This window comes from Podarcis erhardii (genome assembly GCF_964252035.2).
Source record: "Podarcis erhardii genome assembly, chromosome: 12".
Taxonomy (NCBI): domain Eukaryota; kingdom Metazoa; phylum Chordata; class Lepidosauria; order Squamata; family Lacertidae; genus Podarcis; species Podarcis erhardii.
Genome location: NC_138513.1, coordinates 39,927,185 through 39,945,490, shown reverse-complemented (window position 1 = coordinate 39,945,490; position 18,306 = coordinate 39,927,185). Strand labels below are relative to the sequence as shown.

The window sequence follows — 18,306 nt, the reverse complement described above, 5'->3', positions numbered from 1 at the left end:
GTGCCCTGAGCCCCTCCTGGGCAACGGCCACCCGCCTGCGACTCCCGAGCCTCCCCCGATCTGTCAAAACAAAGGGGGAAGGGGGCAGGAGATTAGGGAAGGCTTGGGAGTCACAGGCGTGCGGCGTGCCATTGCCCAGTTTTTTTTTTTTTAAAATGCGCATTTATGTTTCACAGGGTGAAAAAGAAGGGCTTTGCACCTTTATACAATATGCATGTGTGCTTGGGCCCAGGGTCTTATTGTCTCACAATCCCTGTTGTTACTCAGCTTCCAAAAAAAAAGAAAAAAAAAAGAAAAAAGAAAAAGTTTCCCCGGATTCATTGAAAAAAAATCTGGTAACCATAGTCTAGCACCAGCCAATCACACTGTCCAATCAAACATTCTAAACCTGCAACCACCTATTGGAATATGGATGCTTCTTTTGCATACGGAGAGTCCTAGACAGAAGACTCTCCTTCCCACATCAAATTCATCACAATACAAATGGCAGAATGTTAAAACCAGTGGTTCTCAAAGGGTTTGGCAGGAGATATTCCTGCACGCTAGCAAGGTTATGCTTAAAATTCTACAAGGAAGGCTCAAGCAGTATGTGGATCGAGAACTCCCAGAAGTGCAAGCTGGATTTAAAAGAGGCAGAGGAACCAGAGACCAAACTGCAAACATGCGGTGGATTATGGAGAAAGGAGAGTGTTCCAGAAAGACATCTACTTCTGCTTCATTGACTATGCAAAAGCCTTTGACTGTGTTGACCACAGCAAACTGTGGCAAGTTCTTAAAGAAATGGGAGTTGCCTGATCATGTGACAACTAAAGCACCACGGGCTTGTGCTCCACGCTTCCTTCCACGAATAAAACAAAATATCGTTATTATTATTATTTATACCACGCCCATCTGGATGGGTTCCCCCAGCTATTCTGGGCGGCTGCCAACAGAATACGAACACGGCGTGGAGCTGGGCCGCGCATTCACACGTGAACCAAACACGTGAACATCGCTCTTCCCTTAGCGATGTACTTTAGATTGCCTCCTAGGCGAGGGGGGGGGTATTGCCCGGCGGCTGCCGCTCCCACGCTGCGCTTTTGCACCCGGCGCCTCCCTTTCCCCGACGTAGAAAACCACCTGTGTATTTTTTTAAAAGGGGCCGCACTCTCTCTTTCTTTCTCTCGCGCGGCTTTCCGGCTCTCGTCCCTAAAGGGAGGCGCGCCGCGAGACGCACCGAAGGAGTTAACAACAACAAGAAAAAACGCAGGGCGGGGAGAGGGCGCGCGCGCGCTCGCTCGCTCGAGAGAGAAGCGCTGAGGCGTCATTCACGCATGCGCACTTTAGGCTCCTCGTCTTTTCCCGCCAGCCTTCGGGAGGTTATGATTCTGGGTCCCTCTGAGAGGAGGAAGGAAGCAGCGGCAGCGGAGAGCTGAGGCGACGGGGTAAGCGGAAGGGGAGCGTCGCCTCGGACTTTTTTCTCCCCTGTGGTAGGCGGGCACCCCCACCCCGTCACACTTCTTCGCCCTCCCCGCCCAGTTTACCTCAGTCGCGGTCGGGGCTTTCGGTTATGAGCCGTTCGAGGCAAGGAGAGGCTGAGGGGGGAGCGGAGGCCTCCCAGGGCTCCCAACCCCCATCGCAAGGAAGAGCTTTCTGAGGTGTTCGGTGGGGGCTCCTTTCCCCGGATGGCCGCGCCTGCCGTGGATGCTTTGGCTGAGATTCCCGGGTTGGGCTAGATGACCTTTGGAGGTCCCCCTCCCGCTCTCCAGTCCTATGATTGACGCACCCAAAGCAAGCAGGATGGAACTTCGCTGTGCAGCACAATGCCTGCCTTGTCCCTTTACCTGCCATGTGATGTGTGGGGCAGGTGGCCGTGGGTTCGCCCCACTGTATCCCCACAGCCTGGCTGCCTGGTGCACTTGAGGGCAAGGCACCCTTCCTTGCAAAAGGCGGTGCAGGATGCTAGACTAAGATGGGCCTTTGTCCCCGACCCAGCAGGGCTCTTCCTTGGTTCTTAAACAAGGGGTCAACAAACTTTTTCAGTAGGGGGCCGGTCCACTGTCCCTCAGACCTTGTGGGGGGCCGGACTACAGTCACATCTTGGGTTGAAGTCGCTTCAGGTTAAGCCTTTTTGGGTTGCGCTCCATGGCGACCCAGAAGTAACGGAGCGCGTTACTTCCGGGTTTCGCCGCATGCGCAGACGCTCAAAATGACACCGTGCACATGCGTGGAAGTGGCGGATCGCGACCCACGCACGCATGGATGCGGGTTGCGTTCGCTTCAGGATGCGAAGGGGGCTCCGGAACGGATCCCGTTGGCATCCAGAGGTACCACTGTATATTTTGAAAAAATTATAATAAAGAAATTTGTGTGCCCCACAAATAACCCAGAGATGCATTTTAAATAAAAGCACACATTCTACTCATGTAAAAACACAATGATTCCCGGACCGTCCGCAGCCCGGATTTAGAAAGCGATTGGGCTGGATCTGGCACCCAGGCCTTAGTTTGCCTACCCATGTTCTTATCTGTGCTTAGCTTGGAACCAGCCGGCGCTTAGACCAGTGGTTCCCCACCTTTTTTTGGCCATGCCCCACCTAAGCATCTCTAAAATCCTGATGCCCCTGCTCCTGTGACATATAATACTTACTACAGTATTCAAGGGGGACGCGGGTGGCGCTTTAGGTTAAACCACAGAGCCTAGGACTTGCCGATCAGAACGTTGGTGGTTCGAATCCCCGCGACGGGATGAGCTCCCGTTGCTCAGTCCTTGCTCCTGCCAACCTAACTGTTCGAAAGCACGTCACCGTGCAAGTAGATAAATAAGTACCGCTCCGGCGGGAAGGTAAACGGCGTTTCCGTGCACTGCTCTGGTTCACCAGAAGCGGCTTAGTCGTGCCGGCCACATGACTCGGAAGCTGTACGCCGGCTCCCTTGGCCTATAGAGCGAGATAAGCGCCGCAACTCCAGAGTTGGCCATGACTGGACCTAATGGTCAGGGAAGTCTAAAAGGCCATTAACCTGGTCTAAACAAGCTTCCAAATTGCCCCACCCCCTTGGGAACCATGGGCCTCGACATAAGATTATGCCTAAGATTAAGATTAAGCCATTGTTTGTCAAAAAAAATTCCTTCCAGTAGCACCTTAAAGACCAACTAAGTTAGTTCTTGGTATGAGCTTTCGTGTGCATGCACACTTCTTCAGATACTGACTATGGCAGACCAACATGGCTACCTATCTGTAACTGGAACTATGGAAGGCACCCCATTGTTTGTGCTTGCCTGTGGGGTTTGGAGCCAACAGCAGCCTCCCGTTTTCCTTCCTCAATGTATGGCAGAGTTAGTGGACAGGTGTCGTCAAGCACCTGGCCTTCAGCAGCAGTCCCACCTGAAGGGGGATTGTTGGGAAGTTGCAACATCCTTGCCTTGCCAGCCACATCAGGCTACATTGGGGCGCAAGCCTGGGCAATATGTGCACCTACATCCTGAACTGCCCAGACAACAAACAAGTGTGGGCTGTATATTCTCATAAAGTATTTTATGAATAACTGATAGGAATATAAATGAAGAGAACTAATCAGGAGTAGTCACCCTTAGTAAGGTGGACATTGTGATTTTCATCAAGTGGATTGTTACTGTATTTTAAAGTAAGCAGAAAACAGGTGCTTCCTAACAGCCAACGTAGTTTGGTAAAAATTAGTCTGTGCCATAGTATCCGCATGCATAGGTTTCCACTAGCAACTTGATTTTCCCACTAATCTGTTCATAATAGTTTTCCTTTCTAAATAAAGCTAAATCTGCTTTCCTATTTCTTCATTAGTTGAACAATGAAAAATAGCAAGGAACCATATTTTGTGAAGTTTATAAAGTCTGCAGAAAACTCAGAATTTTTCCTTCAGGCCCTTGAGGTAAGCTTATTTAGTATGTGGAGTTGGTCTGTGAATGTAATGTGATCAATGAATATCATTTTATATGTATTTTAAATATTAAGGTTTGTGTGTTGAAAAAGTAAATAGCAATTTTATGGTTTATCTCACTGTAAACAAAGCGCAAATTGTAGCCAGGTTTTGCTTTATGATTTGTCTCTTGTAGTTTGTCTGGAGAACGTAAACAACAAGCCCTGGTTCAGATGTAATTCTAAGCTAAACTATGGTTTAGTGCAGCAGCTGCAATCTTCTCTCTGAGAACCTAGATGTTTGTAGTAGGCTATGGTTTGGCTTACAGTTATTTGTGAACTGGCCCAATATTTTGAATTGAATGTGAAGATGTTTTTAGTAAGTATCACCAAGTACAGGCATATGTCAGTGCAACCACCGTTTATATTCAAAGAAACTGTTTGCAAATCTACAGAATACTTGCCCACTACTTTTGTTATATTTTGCAGTCCATCAAAGAATTTCAGTCAGAAGAATCCCTCCAGATTCTTGAAAATACAGCTGCACTGAGGATACAAGAGAATGACAAATCTCTTTATATTTGTGATCAGTTCAGTGGCATTGTTTTTAATCACCTTCAAAAGGTTTGTGTTTTATTTACATAGTGACTTTGTTAATGCATTATCTTGATAAATTCTAAAGGAATTGAAAATCTGTTCATGTAATTAACACACACACTAATGTTATCGGGTGGGGAGGGAAGTGGATGTAGATGTATCTCACCTCTGTTTTTAATTATTTCACGGAGAGCAGATTTATGTGAATATTTCTGTATGTTCCTGTGGGAATCAAGTGTAGACTAGCACAGTGTTCTGCATGATGTTGTTAGACTCCAGCTCCCATCATCCTCCGCCAGCTTAGCCAGTGGTCAGGGATGATGGGAGTTGGAGTCTGAGGACCCAGCATTGAAGAACACTGGACTAGCAGAACCTAACTGGATACTGGGGGTTTAAATGGGATGAAGAAATAGATGGTTTATATGTCATTATTTGCCTTCTGAAATGATCCAGTGTCATCTGATTGAACAGTTGTCCACGTGTATATTGTTAGTATTGCAAGATATGTATTGACACACAATCATAGATTTGTAGAGTTGGAAGTGACCCTAAGGATCATCTAGTCCAAACCCCTGCAATGCAGGAATATGCAGCTGTCTCATTTGGGGGTCAAACCTGCAACTTTGGCAACAAACTTGTCTGACCCCCTCCTTTGGCAATCCTCACAGAACTCTAGCCCAATGGTTGCTATTAATCTGATTTTAATTGATTTTATAATGAAATGATTTTAGAATGTTGTATCATTTTAATGTTGTTAGCCGCTCTGAGCCTGGCTTCGGGTGGGGAGGGCAGGATATAGATAAAATTTTGTTGTTATTATTATTATTATTATTATTATTATTATTAGCTTTTTTTTTTGGCGTGCCATGTGTATTGGAAGTGTGGGAGAACAGTTTTTCTAAGGAAAAAGTTCCTATTTACCATCTTGTTTTGTCTTATCTCTTGTTTCAGCTTGGTTGCAGAATTGTTGGACCACAAGTAGTTGTCTACTGTATGCAGAACCAGCGATGTGTGCCAAGGGCCGACCACCCAGTTTTTAATATGACAATGGCTGATGTAACTGTATCCTGTACAAGCCTTCAAAAAGAAACTAGGGTAATTCTTTTTTATTGGTGTGTTTTGAAGAGTTGGGTGTTCATCTTATTGTAAGCATCTAGTCATAACCAGGAGTCAAATTGTCTTTCGATATGTCACCATTTCAGCTAAATAGATAGATTTGCCATAGATGCTTTGAAATCAAGATCAGAAGGGCCAAAACTCTTCAGTGCAGCAAAAACATTACCTTGTTTAAAACATCATTGATAAATGTCTAATTTTGTAAACCACATCAATTTTATACCTTAAGAAAATATATTCCATTGCCCTTCTCTTTGATTTAGGAATGCTTAATATGTAACACAAATCTGTTCTTTGCTAATTTATACATATTAATAGTACTTGTGCTTTACTTTTGACAGTGGGGAAAGTTTGTCAGAAATTTCAAGATTATCATGAATCTTCCCTGTCTTTTTCCGCAGTCTGAAAATACCTACTTTGAGTCTGTTATTTTATGTATTTATTGAAACATTTATGTACCACCTTTCATCCAATCTGGATTTAAGGATGTTGTACAACAAAAATGTGCATCACAGGCATGTTTTTTTATTTTTATTTTTGCTTTTCCTTGAATCATCTTAAGTCTGCCAGTATTGTCTACTAAATGCGCTGTGCACACCTGACACTATTTCAGCTGTACTTCTGTTAGCTTTATGATACCATATTATTGTTTTTGTTTATAGTGTTTTGCTAATCCTCATTTGATCTGCTTTGTCTTGGTTTATTTTCATTTGCTGCTGTTTTTTCTCTTTCATAGGAAGAGGTCCACAAGTATGTGCAGATGATGGGCGGCCGTGTATATAGAGATCTTAATGTGTCAGTAACACATCTTATAGCTGGAGAAGTTGGAAGCAAGAAATATTTAGTTGCTGCTAACTTAAAAAAACCCATTTTGCTTCCCTCTTGGGTAAAAGCATTGTGGGATAAATCTCAACATAGGTAAGACTACATTCTTGCAATTAGAAAAGTACCTGTAATACTACTTGCAGTGTTTGAAACTCCCATTGTTCTAGGTGCATTTTGTGACAGGGAATTTCATTAGCGCAAGCCGTTTCTGAGCTCTGGGCGCATAAGATTTCATATTAAAACTGCAGAGTGGAAGGAAAGGAGGACCTTTTTCTGCCTCCCCACTTCCAGCTACTCTCTGAAGGTTGGAGAAGAAATCATCTTAAGAATATTAGAGGGGTGAGCAGTGGAAGGACTAGACCATGTGAAAAATTCTGAGCTATGGTACGGTATTCTCCAAATAGTAATTTAAACTTATATGTTCGTGATCATGTTGCAAAGTGCAAGCTTCACACCATTGACATAAAAAAGACATACTGTATTGTTCTTTACTTGGATTTATAGGAGAAGGTTTAAAGACCTAAGAATGATGATATATCCTTGACTCTGTTACATAGCCATTAAATTCTGTACTGGCTTTACTTACTCATGCACGACTCTGTTTTTCTGCTAATGAAGAGAAATGGCAAGACATACTTTTATTGCTCTTGTTCCCAACAGGATGCTTAGATATACAGACATCAGTATGGGAGACTACCTATGCCCTTTGTTTCTTGGTTGTACAATCTGTGTGACTGGTTTAAGCAGTGCAGACAGAAAAGCAGTCCAGCGTATTACTATTGAGAATGGTGGTCAGTATACAGGGCAACTTAAGATGAATGAATGTACCCATCTTATTGTTCAAGAACCAAAAGGTAATTTTTTTAAAAAAATTAAAATGTATTTGTTGAGTTCAGGAGGATCCTTGTATTTGTGTAAAATAATTTGGTTTCACAACTTGAATGCAGACAGGACTTCTACTGTTGTTTTAATTTGACATGCTGCAAAACATGTCAAGTAGCAAGCTATTTATGCTGCCATCTATGGTGTGCTGTCTGACAAATCAATGAACAGAGTCCTCATGGCAACAAAAATGCCACGCAATCTATTGTTCACAAGCACTTCCAGCATTCCTTTCCCTCCCTTCTCCTTCCTCTGCATGGAGACTGGGAGTGAGCCTCTGGCTTTCATGCTTCCATTTTCACTCCACATAGAGAAGAATTTTCAGTATCAAGGGTTAGGGAATATCTCACATAAACGGAAGGAAATTGCTTCTCTTTTCCCAAAGGAAGGACACTAAAAAAACCCCACTGAACTACATTACTTTGGAAAAATGGAAAATACTTTTTCAAGTACTCTCACAAGCAACCATTTTCTTCCCTCTGCACTCTGTGTTAGGGGTAGATACCCCTTTTGAAGTTGAGGACCACATTATCTTGGAGGGAAAACAGTTGTGGGCACATACTGCTGGTGCATGAGCCCAGAGCTGGCAGTGAGTAGGACCAAACCTGGAAAGGAGACGGAGCACAACTTCACCCTCTTTACCATATCTCTCCTCTCCTTCATGTGTTCATTTTCTCTCTCCCCACTCTATACACAAGCATGCAACCTCATTCATCGTCCATTCATTTCACCACCATTATTGGCAAGTACGTAGAGGGATGCCAGAGGGCAAACAGATAAGAAGGGCCTTATTGCCCATAGACTGAAGGCTGCCCACCTATCTTATCACTAACAGGACTGCATTTGGCCAAATTTAGAACAGCTTTTTCCAGAAAAATATGTAAAATCTGCATATGGTTTGGCCATAGAGTGTACAGTGGTACCTCAGGTTACAGACGCTTCAGGTTACAGACGCTTCAGGTTACAGACTCCGCTAACCCAGAAATAGTACCTTGGGTTAAGAAATTTGCTTCAGGATGAGAACAGAAATCATGCGGCGGCAGTGGGAGGCCCCGTTAGCTAAAGTAGTGCTTCAGGTTAAGAACAGTTTCCGGTTAAGAACGAACCTCCAGAACGAATTAAGTTCTTAAGCCGAGGTACCACCGTAATGGAATCAGGCATATGTATATCTTTGAGTAACAGCAGCGTGCTAGATTGAAAACAATAAACTAAGGCTGCCATGTATTTGCACGTTTGGACATAGGTTCTATTGAAACTGAGAAATATCATCCGGATGCAAATTGTCTGTGTTAAAATCACAGTTGCTCATTAAAAAAAAAAGAGTTGTTTTCTGCTAGCTGTGTTTTATTTCCTGCATAGCCAAAATGGTTAACCAACATTTAAATAGTTGTGGTTTGACTGCAATGTTTTGTTTCTTCAGGTTTTCTCTTGAGGATGTATTTAAATCTTGGGTGTTGTATCACCCCAAACAGAAATTAAGAAACAAAAGTTTGCTATTTTTAAAAAAATGCTAGAATATCTGTCCCTATATATTTCTCTGAGGAATTTATTTTAATATTAACTTGAACTGTATTTGTTTTTGTACTTGGGAAAGGGCAGAAATATGAATGCGCAAGAAGGTGGAATGTCCACTGCATTTCAGTCCAGTGGTTTTTTGACAGCATTGAGAAGGGATTTTGCCAGGATGAATCCATGTATACAGTTGACCTGAAAGCAAAGCAAGAAAGTGCACCAAGCACATCAACCCCTACTAGCCTAACTTGCAAGCCCGATAGTAAGTATTAAGTTCTGTAATGTGTTAACTTCTCTATGAACAGAAAAATTAGAGATCTTTATAATATTATGATTTGATTTATCACTTTTAATGTCTATTTTTGCAGACTTTTTGGCTCATAAACTTTGACAACCTTTTACTAGTCTAGGTTGTGGTTTTTTTTGGGGGGGGGGGAGGATGTTTGGAGCCCAAGGCAAGAGCATCATTGTTGAGTTTTTCAAGTAGACAAGTAGGGCTTGCAAAAAAAATGTTGTTTAAGGTTCCAGCCATGGCTTCCCTGAGCCTGTTGATACCTCTCTGCTGTGTATGGCCGGTGTTGTTTGGGCTTTATAATAATCCACACTTTGAGAATGAGCTTGCTGTTAGTATGCAGGATGACTACAATATCCTGCCATAGTCTTGCCATAGTTCCATGGGGGGGGGGGGAAGGCCTGTGATTGTTAGTAAACTGAGGATTAAATGCATGCAGAGTACTTATTCAGTAGTAAAAAATCCCTTGTATTGTGTTTATTGGGCTATACTTGCTAGTAAGTGTGTTAGGATTGCAACCTTAAGTGTTAAAATAATTCTTCCATATATTGTTTTTGTTCCATATTTAAATCCCTGTATGAAATACTGTATGAAACCCTTAAAATATATTTAGAATAATAGAATCATGGAGTCGGAGAGTTGGAAGAGACCACAAGAGTCATCTATTCCAACCCAATGCAATGCAGGCATCTTTTGCTCAATGTGGGGCTTGAACCCACAACCCTGAGATTGAGAGTCTCATGCTCTTCCAACTGAGCTATCCTAGCTTGAAAAACAAGAATTCCCTTAAATTTCTTGTCACTTCTTTCTTTGGTCCACATTCCCTCCTTAAGGACAGAAGAAAATTCATAACTTAGGAAATAATTATTTTGAGTAATCTGTCTTCTTGGAGGGACCCTGAATAAGCCTTAGGAAGCAGAAAGTGAGTTCTGTCTGTATACGATAGCAGACCACTGTATTCAGTGTGATAGAACTGAGCTAGTAGTTAATAAATGCTAAAATAAATAATAACCTTGGCATTTTACCCTTTTTTCTTATACCAAAATAAAAAGGTAGCAGATATAACATTTTCCCGAAATAACTCTTAACTTTTGTCTCTATCTGTATTTTATTCAAAGGTCGAACACTCTCAGATGTCAGCCACATTTCAAATATTAATTTAAGCGGTGTTAATGAAACCTCTTGTAATTCTACTATGAATAGCAGGCTGGATCCCTCTTCAGATGACCTGAACAGCTTGGATACAAGTTCTTTGCAAGCACCTGAAGATTTACTAGATGGATGCAGAGTATGTCTAACTGTGCATGTGCATATTACCCAAGTAATAAATGTTGTTGATGATGGTACTGATGATGAGAATGCAGACATTTTGGACACCTCAAACTATATAGTTTGTGAGTTTTGCTGAGCAGAAGTAGGTATTAAATTCATGAGTGACTTGCTTGGGAGCATTGCTGTCCTAAAGTCAGGACAGGCAGCTAAAGGTATTGAGATGAACTCCTAGGACACCACTCACATAGTTTAGCTGCTTCCTTTGTAGTTTTCCTTGTAATGGAATTAAACACAGTCAAGATTAATTGTCTTCATGCATTTGGTTACTAATAATTGTAAAAGTTGACAATCAGTAGGAGACATAGGTACAGGAAGTGATGTGTACTGAACAGTGACTTACAGATTTAGTAGTGGAAGCTGCTGGAGAGAATTTAAAATAAAGCTCCGACTGAATTTGGAGTTTCAGTGTGCCAGTAAACCATGATTTTTCTCTACCCTTTCTTGTAGATTTACCTTTGTGGCTTTAGTGGCAGAAAATTAGATAAGATGAGAAAGCTTATTAACTCCGGAGGTGGTGTTCGTTTTAATCAACTCAATGAAGATGTGACACATGTCATTGTGGGTGACTATGATGATGATGAACTTAAACTGTTTTTGAAGAAGACCACACAGAGGTACTGATAATAACATGTCTTGTAGTGCAATCCTAAAGGGACATGGGTAGTGCTGTGATCTAAACCACTGAGCCTCTTGGGCTTTATAATCCAAAGGTCAGCGGTTTTAATCCATGCAAAAGGGTGAGCTCCCATTGCTCTTTCCCAGCTTCTGTCAACCTATTAGTTTGAAAGCACGCCAGTGTGAGTAGATAAATAGGTACCGCTGTGGTGGGAAGGTAAATTGCATTTCTGTGTGTTCTGGCACTCGTCACAGTGTTCCGTTGTGCCAGAAGCAGTTTAGTCATGCTAGCCACATGACCCAGAAAGCTGTCTGTGGACAAATGCTGGCTGCTTCGGCCTGAAGCGAGATGAACATCCATAGTCACCTTTGACTGGACTTAACTGTCCAGGGGTCCTTTACCTTTACCTTTTCTTAGTGTAATCCTATACATATCTATAGGGACGTGGGTGGTGCTGTGCTCTAAACCACTGAGCATCTTGGGCTTGCCTATCAGAAGGTCAGCGGTTTGAATCCCCGTGATGGGGTGAGCTCCTGTTGCTTGGTGCCAACTCCTGTCAACCTAGCAGTTCGAAAGCACTCCAGAAAGTGCAAGTAGATAAATAGGTATCGCTCTGGTGGAAAGGTAAACGGCGTTTCTGTGCACTGCTCTGGTTTCGGTGTTCCGTTGTGCCAGAAGCAGCTTAGTCAATGTGGCTACATGACCTGGAAAAAACTGCTGACAAACGCCAGCTCCCTTTACCTGTAAAGCGAGATGAGTGCTGTAACCCCAGAGTCGTCTGTGACTGAACTTAACTGTCAGGGGTCCTTTATCTTTACCTTTTATACATATCTACTCAAAAGTAAGTCCTGTTGTATTCTCTGGAATATACTCCCAGGTAATGGGTATAGGATGGGAGCCTTAACTTCTGCCAGCATATGGCCCTTATATTAAAGCATTTATAACAATAAATTGTCTCCCCATTGCATATCCTTTTGTGTGCAATGATTCACATTTTGAAGTGTATATTTCAGTGTAAATTACTGAAAAGTTTTTAGAGAGTTAAATGAAAGTGATTGTATTATGGGCTTTATTCTCTGTAACAGTGCTCCTGTCCAAAGAAGTAAATGTAAGCACTCTGATTTCACTTGAACATACAGGGACAGAAACATGGATTGTGACTGCAGATCATGTATTACACATCTTTTTCCAAGATAACAATTCTTTATTCTTACAGTATCAAAGGGTGTGTTTTGGACACATCTCTGTGTGTCACTTCTTTCTATTTTAAAAATTCTCCCTGTCTGTGCTTCATTGCAGCAATGTAAAATATGATTGCTCCTTTATGGAAGCCTATAGCCCCCTGCCCATAGTAACTTAATTTTTTGTCTTATAGGCCATATATTGTGACAGCAAAATGGTTGTTGGAATGCTTTAGAAAAGGTTATTTACTACCTGAGGATCAGTACACTTCGGCAAACTACCAGCCACTTGACAGTCCAGTTTTAGAGCAGCCTATCTTTCCAAAAAGAAGCAGTCTTTCAAAGAAAGAAGTTGTGAGAACAGTGCAGGCTCCAGAAGCAGACGAAGCTCTACTGTCTCAGTATTCAGCTAATGAGTCCACAGTAGGTAAGATTGCTACGCAATGTAGCCTCTTCTCCTTGTTCCACTGTTGCCTCTTCTCCTTGTTCCAGAATCCCCATCTATCTACAGCTCCCTTATGTTGACCTCCCTCACTATTCCTCCAGAACCTCACAATTTATCTTATCCTTAGAGCCTGTGTAAAATTTCCCAGATTTTCCATCTCTAGTTGGCCTGTTTCTTTTCATTTGCCGCTGCATTCCTTTGGCTTTCTGCCACCTCTGTTCTCTGAGGACTTGTTTTTCAATCATCTCCCTATTTTGCCTCCCTTCCCTCAGTCACCCTGATTCTTAGGAAAACTAAGCGGCAAATATAGCCCATCTTGTGGAACCTCTTCATATTTTTCATTTTAAAAACATGCATTTTGCTTCTAAAATGTGGGGCATGATTTACTTGGTGCTACTTCGGCTGCTACAACGCAGGTGGCGCTGTGGGTTAAAGCCTCAGCGCCTAGGACTTGCCGATCGAAAGGTCGGCGGTTCGAATCCCTGCGGCGGGGTGCGCTCCCGCTGCTCGGTCCCAGCGCCTGCCAACCTAGCAGTTCGAAAGCACCTCCGGGTGCAAGTAGATAAAGAGGGACCGCTTACCAGCGGGAAGGTAAACGGCGTTTCCGTGTGCGGCTCTGGCTCGCCAGAGCAGCGATGTCACGCTGGCCACGTGACCCGGAAGTGTCTCCGGACAGCGCTGGCCCCTGGCCTCTTGAGTGAGATGGGCGCACAACCCCAGAGTCTGTCAAGACTCGCAGGGGTACCTTTACCTTTACCTTTACTTCGGCTGCTACACAATCACATTTTTTTATAAAAAAACTGGGGCTTACTAAAGAGTTCAGCATTTGCTCTTTTAAAAAAATTAGTTTTTATTAAAGATTTTCTTGTGTTACAAAACAGACAAATAAGCAGAGGAAAGTACAGTTGGGGGGAAGGAGGAGGGAGGGAGAGAGATGGCGGCTGCTGTTCTTTCATTCTACACAAGTGAGGCTATATCAGCATCACGTGGATAGATCCTTTGTTTATATATATATTGACATTGTGAGAGGTATGGGGGGGTCCAGAACTTGGTTGGTTGTGTTCAGTTGGTTACAGTGAGGCTTGTTTGTATGTTGGAGGGGCGTAAGTCTTGACGTCAGTATTTGCTGAAATGAAAGACAGTTGTGTGGAAGAAGTGCTTGGTGGATTGCAATGATTAAAGAAGGTAACTTCTTGAATGTGTAAAGAAGTAATAGGACTCCAGTTCAACATCTCTTCAGCCTAGTAACTTGGAGAACGTTTTCTCATTTTCACAGTCAACACATCTTCACTTTAATATTTGTTTTGAAGCAACATTTCCTCCTCTTCCAGTTGATGCCAATAACTACAGTGATATTGATCACACTGCCTTTCGAGAAGAAAAAGAGTTCAGTGCCAGCCATGGTTCCTTGGCAGACACTTCTACAGTCATTGAAGGAGCCTTGTTCAACAGAAAGAGGTTCATCCTTCTGGGTTTTGGTAAAGAGGATGAATCTTGCATGAGGCCTCTGATTGAAGAGAATGGTGGGAAGGTTCTGCCTCAACAAAGTAAAGCTATTGCTGACTATGCTGTGGTTCCTCTACTTGGCTACAACGTGGAATCAACTGTAGGAGATGTGGTTACAAATACATGGCTGGTAAGTATAAGTCATAGGATAATACATGGAATGTGCGAAAAGAAAAGTTGACAGTAAAGAAAAATGGTGCTGCTAACTTTAAATTTGCATTGAGGGATGGCATATGTCAAAATAATGTGTGCTCTCTCTTTCTTTCTTTCTTTCTTTCTTTCTTTCTTTCTTTCTTTCTTTCTTTCTTTCTTTCCTTTCTCTCTCTCTCTCTCTCTCTCTCTCTCTCTCTCACACACACACACACACACACACACACACACAGAACCTCACTAACTTAGGAATCTTACATATATATATTATGTTTCTGTTCTATTTATCCCTGTCCCAATCACAAAAATCCTGTGCTGCAGATATTTGAACTGTCCACACTCACAAACTGAACCCAGAGACTCACTGGAAGACGGTTAACAAATGTCATCCAGCAATTGCTACAGTTAATTGCTTGATACATCTGAATAAAGCAGATGAATTGTGGTGCCAAATATTATGACAATTACAAAACAATAAATAGTAGCTTTATGTACTGAACCATAGTTTAATTTCCCAGTTGCATTAAGCAACTAGACAGTTACCAAATAAATATGTGTAACAGCATTACTACAGTCCCAGAAAGTTGGATATAGAGTGAATTGCACTGTCTCCCAAGATGGATGGATTCCAGCAACATTGTATATAGAGTACAGTGGCTTGTTGTCTCAGAACTTCTGTATTGTAGTTGAAAGAACGTCTAGGTTATTGGTTAATCTTTATTTCCTCATCTTTAGGTGACCTGTGTGGAACAGCAGTCCCTATTAGATCCCCAATCGAGTCCACTTTTCACACCTGTGCCAGTGAAGGAAGGAAACACTCCGTTACAACAATGTGTATTGTCTTTCAGTCAGTTTAATGGGGCAGAAAGAGATTCTTTAATATATTTGGCACATTTGCTTGGGGCAAGGTATGTAGTTATGTTTTTATTTTTTTGTTAATTTTGTACAATCAAGTTGTAATGTTCCACCTCCGAAATATCAAAAGGGTAAGAATCTGTTGCTCAGAGCCATGGCCCACCACAATTTTATACATCTATAAATACAGAATGCGTACAAAAATACCGAACAGTTTAACATATTTCATCAAACAACACACCTAAAAAGGAACAAAAAAAAAGCAAGACTTTCCCTCTGATACAAAAGGGACACAACCCTCCCCATAAATTAATTCATAGATTTTGGAGAGAGGAGAAAACGTGTAAGTTTTTTTAAAAAATAAATAAATCAATTCAGCGATGGAAATTGCTGTTGAAATGTACTTACTGTGATTTATCACTTTAAATCACCGTGTTTGTCTTAAGGAGGCGAGCATATTGTGAGCATATATGAAGTAGCGTTCAGATCTTATTGTATTTTTTTTTAAAATAATTTTTATTAATTTTCACAAAACCTTACAGATCTTATTGTAAGGTTAATGTAGTGTGGCTTGGTATGGAAATGTCACCTGGCTTTGATTACAGAGTGCAAGAATTCTTTGTGAGAAAAGCCAACCCAAGGAAAGGAATGCTTGTCAGCACCCACCTGGTGGTGAAAGAGCCGGAAGGTTCGAAGTACGAAGCTGCCAAGAAGTGGAACCTTCCTGCTGTTACCATGGCTTGGCTGCTGGAGTCTGCAAGGACAGGAAAGAAGCCTGACGACAGCAAGTTCCTGATTGACAATGTAGACACTGAAGGTTGGTTCATTTGTAGGTGTGTTCAGTAGCATGATTGCGTAAGGCAGACGTATTCTGTGCTTACTAATCCTGAGCATCTACTGGTAGCATATTGATATGTGAAATGCTATGAGTGATCCAACATTAGTCATTCTTGGGAGGAGAGCCATTGAAATCAATGGACCTAAGTTATTTATGTTGCCCTAGACTCCATTCTTGGAGCTGTTCAGTATTGAGACTGTAAGATTTTAAGAGAGATTTTTTAGGAGCTTAGAACTTTTACATGGTGCTTCCTAATCTATGCAATATGGATTCCTTGTTTCAATAAATAAAATATTTAATATGATGAATATGAGTTGCAATTTGACTCTGCTCACTTGGATAAATTATCTGTGTGCCCCCCCCCCCCCGCAAACCCCTGGCTAACCAGGGCAAACATATAAGTGACCACTCATCACCCTAATTTCCACACAACCCTCACTATAAGCGGAATTCCTTTCCCCTCCCTCCACCCCCCCCAAGTCTTGGTAGCATAGGTGCTGAATTGCACAGTCCTTCACAGTTATAAGACACAACCAGAAAAAGCCTAGAATGTTCACTTCCATCTGTGAAAGGAGAAAAGCAGTGTTAGGTCAGGACCCACTATTGGTTCAGATCTTTACCAAAGGTGGGTTGTAGCATCTCCCCTAGCACCATACAAAAGCTGAAAAATGTGTTGGCTAAAAGAACCTAATTAGATGTTCTATTACAAAAACTGTATTCAAAAGAAATAAGTAAAAAATAATGATGGTGCTTTAATTTTATTTTTATTTTTTACTCAACAAAAACAAGAGTGTTTCACAAATCATCCAGCTGAGGCAGAGATGGATTCTGCATCTCCAAATACACATGACCATCCCAGCAGTCTCATTGAAATTGGGAGAAGAACAGCTGTGACACCTCTGGATATGAATCGGTTCCAGAGTAAAGCTTTCCAGAGGGTTGTCTCGAATCATATTGGTAACAAGCCAAGCCCTTCACAAGCGGGGAAACCAGTACAGAAGGAACCATCCCTTCATCTTGACACACCATCTAAATTTTTATCTAAAGACAAGCTGTTCAAACCTTCTTTTGATGTAAAGGTAAATACCTTGCAAATCTTCTTTGGCCTATAACAGCCTCCCTCTTTTATCCCCTTCCTTTCTATTCCCAGTTTATTTATTAGATGACGACTATGATTATCATTGAATTAGAAGAAATGTGTAAACTACCTTTAATAACTTGTAAAACATTTTTATCGCATGAACATCCCTTTGAGCAGAGAACCTATGCACAGTTAAATGAGTGCATTTTAATTGCTTTTCAGGATGCGCTAGCAGCTTTGGAAACTCCAGGGAGCTCTAATCCACAAAAAAGAAAACTGAGTACTCCACTTTCAGAAGTCATTGGCAGGAACTTAAAAGTGGCTTTGGCAAACAGCACTCGGCAAGCAGCTGCTCTCACTGCAAGCCCTCCGTTGAAAGTCGCAACTCAGCAAGTGGTAGGCTTGGGTTTTAGATTGATTGGGCATATATAGCATAAATTGGGTGCTGCTTGTTTGTACAGAAAGATTGGTTAAATGCAGCAGAATTCAAATTGCATTTGGAAGTAAGCATGGCTCAGTGGGGAGAGGAGGGATGTGACCATGGTTGTGTGTCAACTGGAAGAAGTGGAATTACACACTTTGGTTCTAATCTGCAAACCAGTCATGGGCTCTGCCTGTACAGTGGTGCCCCGCAAGACGAACGCCTCGCTAGACGGAAAACCCGCTAGACGAAAGGGTTTTCCGTTTTGGAGGCGCTTCGCAAAACAAATTTCCCTATGGGCTTGCTTCGCAAGACGAAAATGTCTTGCGAGTTCCTGCGGGGTTTTTTCCCTTTTCCCCCCCTTTTCCTAAGCCCTAAGCCGCTTATCAGCTGATCCGCTGATAAGCCGCTTATCAGCTGATCCGCTAAAAGCCGCTAAACCGCTAATAGCGCTAATCCGCTAAGCTGTCAATGGGCTTGCTTCGCAAGACGAAAAAACCGCTATACGAAGAGCCTCACGGAACGGATTAATTTCGTCTTGCGAGGCACCACTGTACTTCCTGAACATGTAGATGACCAGTGTTGTCTCATTTGACATTGCCAATCACTTGTTATCAATAGGCAGTGGAAGGGGTCACCTCAATTCATTCCCACCCACCCCACCCCAAATCCTTTAACCCGCTCACATGTCCTTTTAAGATCAGTGGAAACAGTTGGTCTTGGCAAGTATGAACCACCCTCCATTCCAGCCTGATAATTGCCACCTGCCAAGGTTTTAACTTGTCT

General features: G+C 42.3%; 1 protein-coding gene across 1 annotated transcript in view; it reads left to right on the top strand.

Moving 5' to 3' along the window:
- Positions 1-1,282: 1,282 nt before the first annotated feature.
- The window catches only part of TOPBP1 (DNA topoisomerase II binding protein 1), a 31,341-nt gene continuing 14,317 nt past the window's right edge, over positions 1,283-18,306 (top strand). The window contains exons 1-15 of the mRNA XM_081881845.1: positions 1,283-1,424; positions 3,797-3,884; positions 4,361-4,495; positions 5,420-5,563; positions 6,321-6,502; positions 7,070-7,263; positions 8,886-9,065; positions 10,214-10,383; positions 10,875-11,041; positions 12,419-12,651; positions 14,001-14,305; positions 15,061-15,233; positions 15,786-15,997; positions 16,808-17,097; positions 17,322-17,495. Of these exons, the coding sequence (XP_081737971.1) occupies positions 3,804-3,884; positions 4,361-4,495; positions 5,420-5,563; positions 6,321-6,502; positions 7,070-7,263; positions 8,886-9,065; positions 10,214-10,383; positions 10,875-11,041; positions 12,419-12,651; positions 14,001-14,305; positions 15,061-15,233; positions 15,786-15,997; positions 16,808-17,097; positions 17,322-17,495 (2,640 nt within the window). The 5' untranslated portion in view covers positions 1,283-1,424; positions 3,797-3,803. The remainder of the gene's footprint in view (positions 1,425-3,796; positions 3,885-4,360; positions 4,496-5,419; positions 5,564-6,320; positions 6,503-7,069; positions 7,264-8,885; positions 9,066-10,213; positions 10,384-10,874; positions 11,042-12,418; positions 12,652-14,000; positions 14,306-15,060; positions 15,234-15,785; positions 15,998-16,807; positions 17,098-17,321; positions 17,496-18,306) is intronic.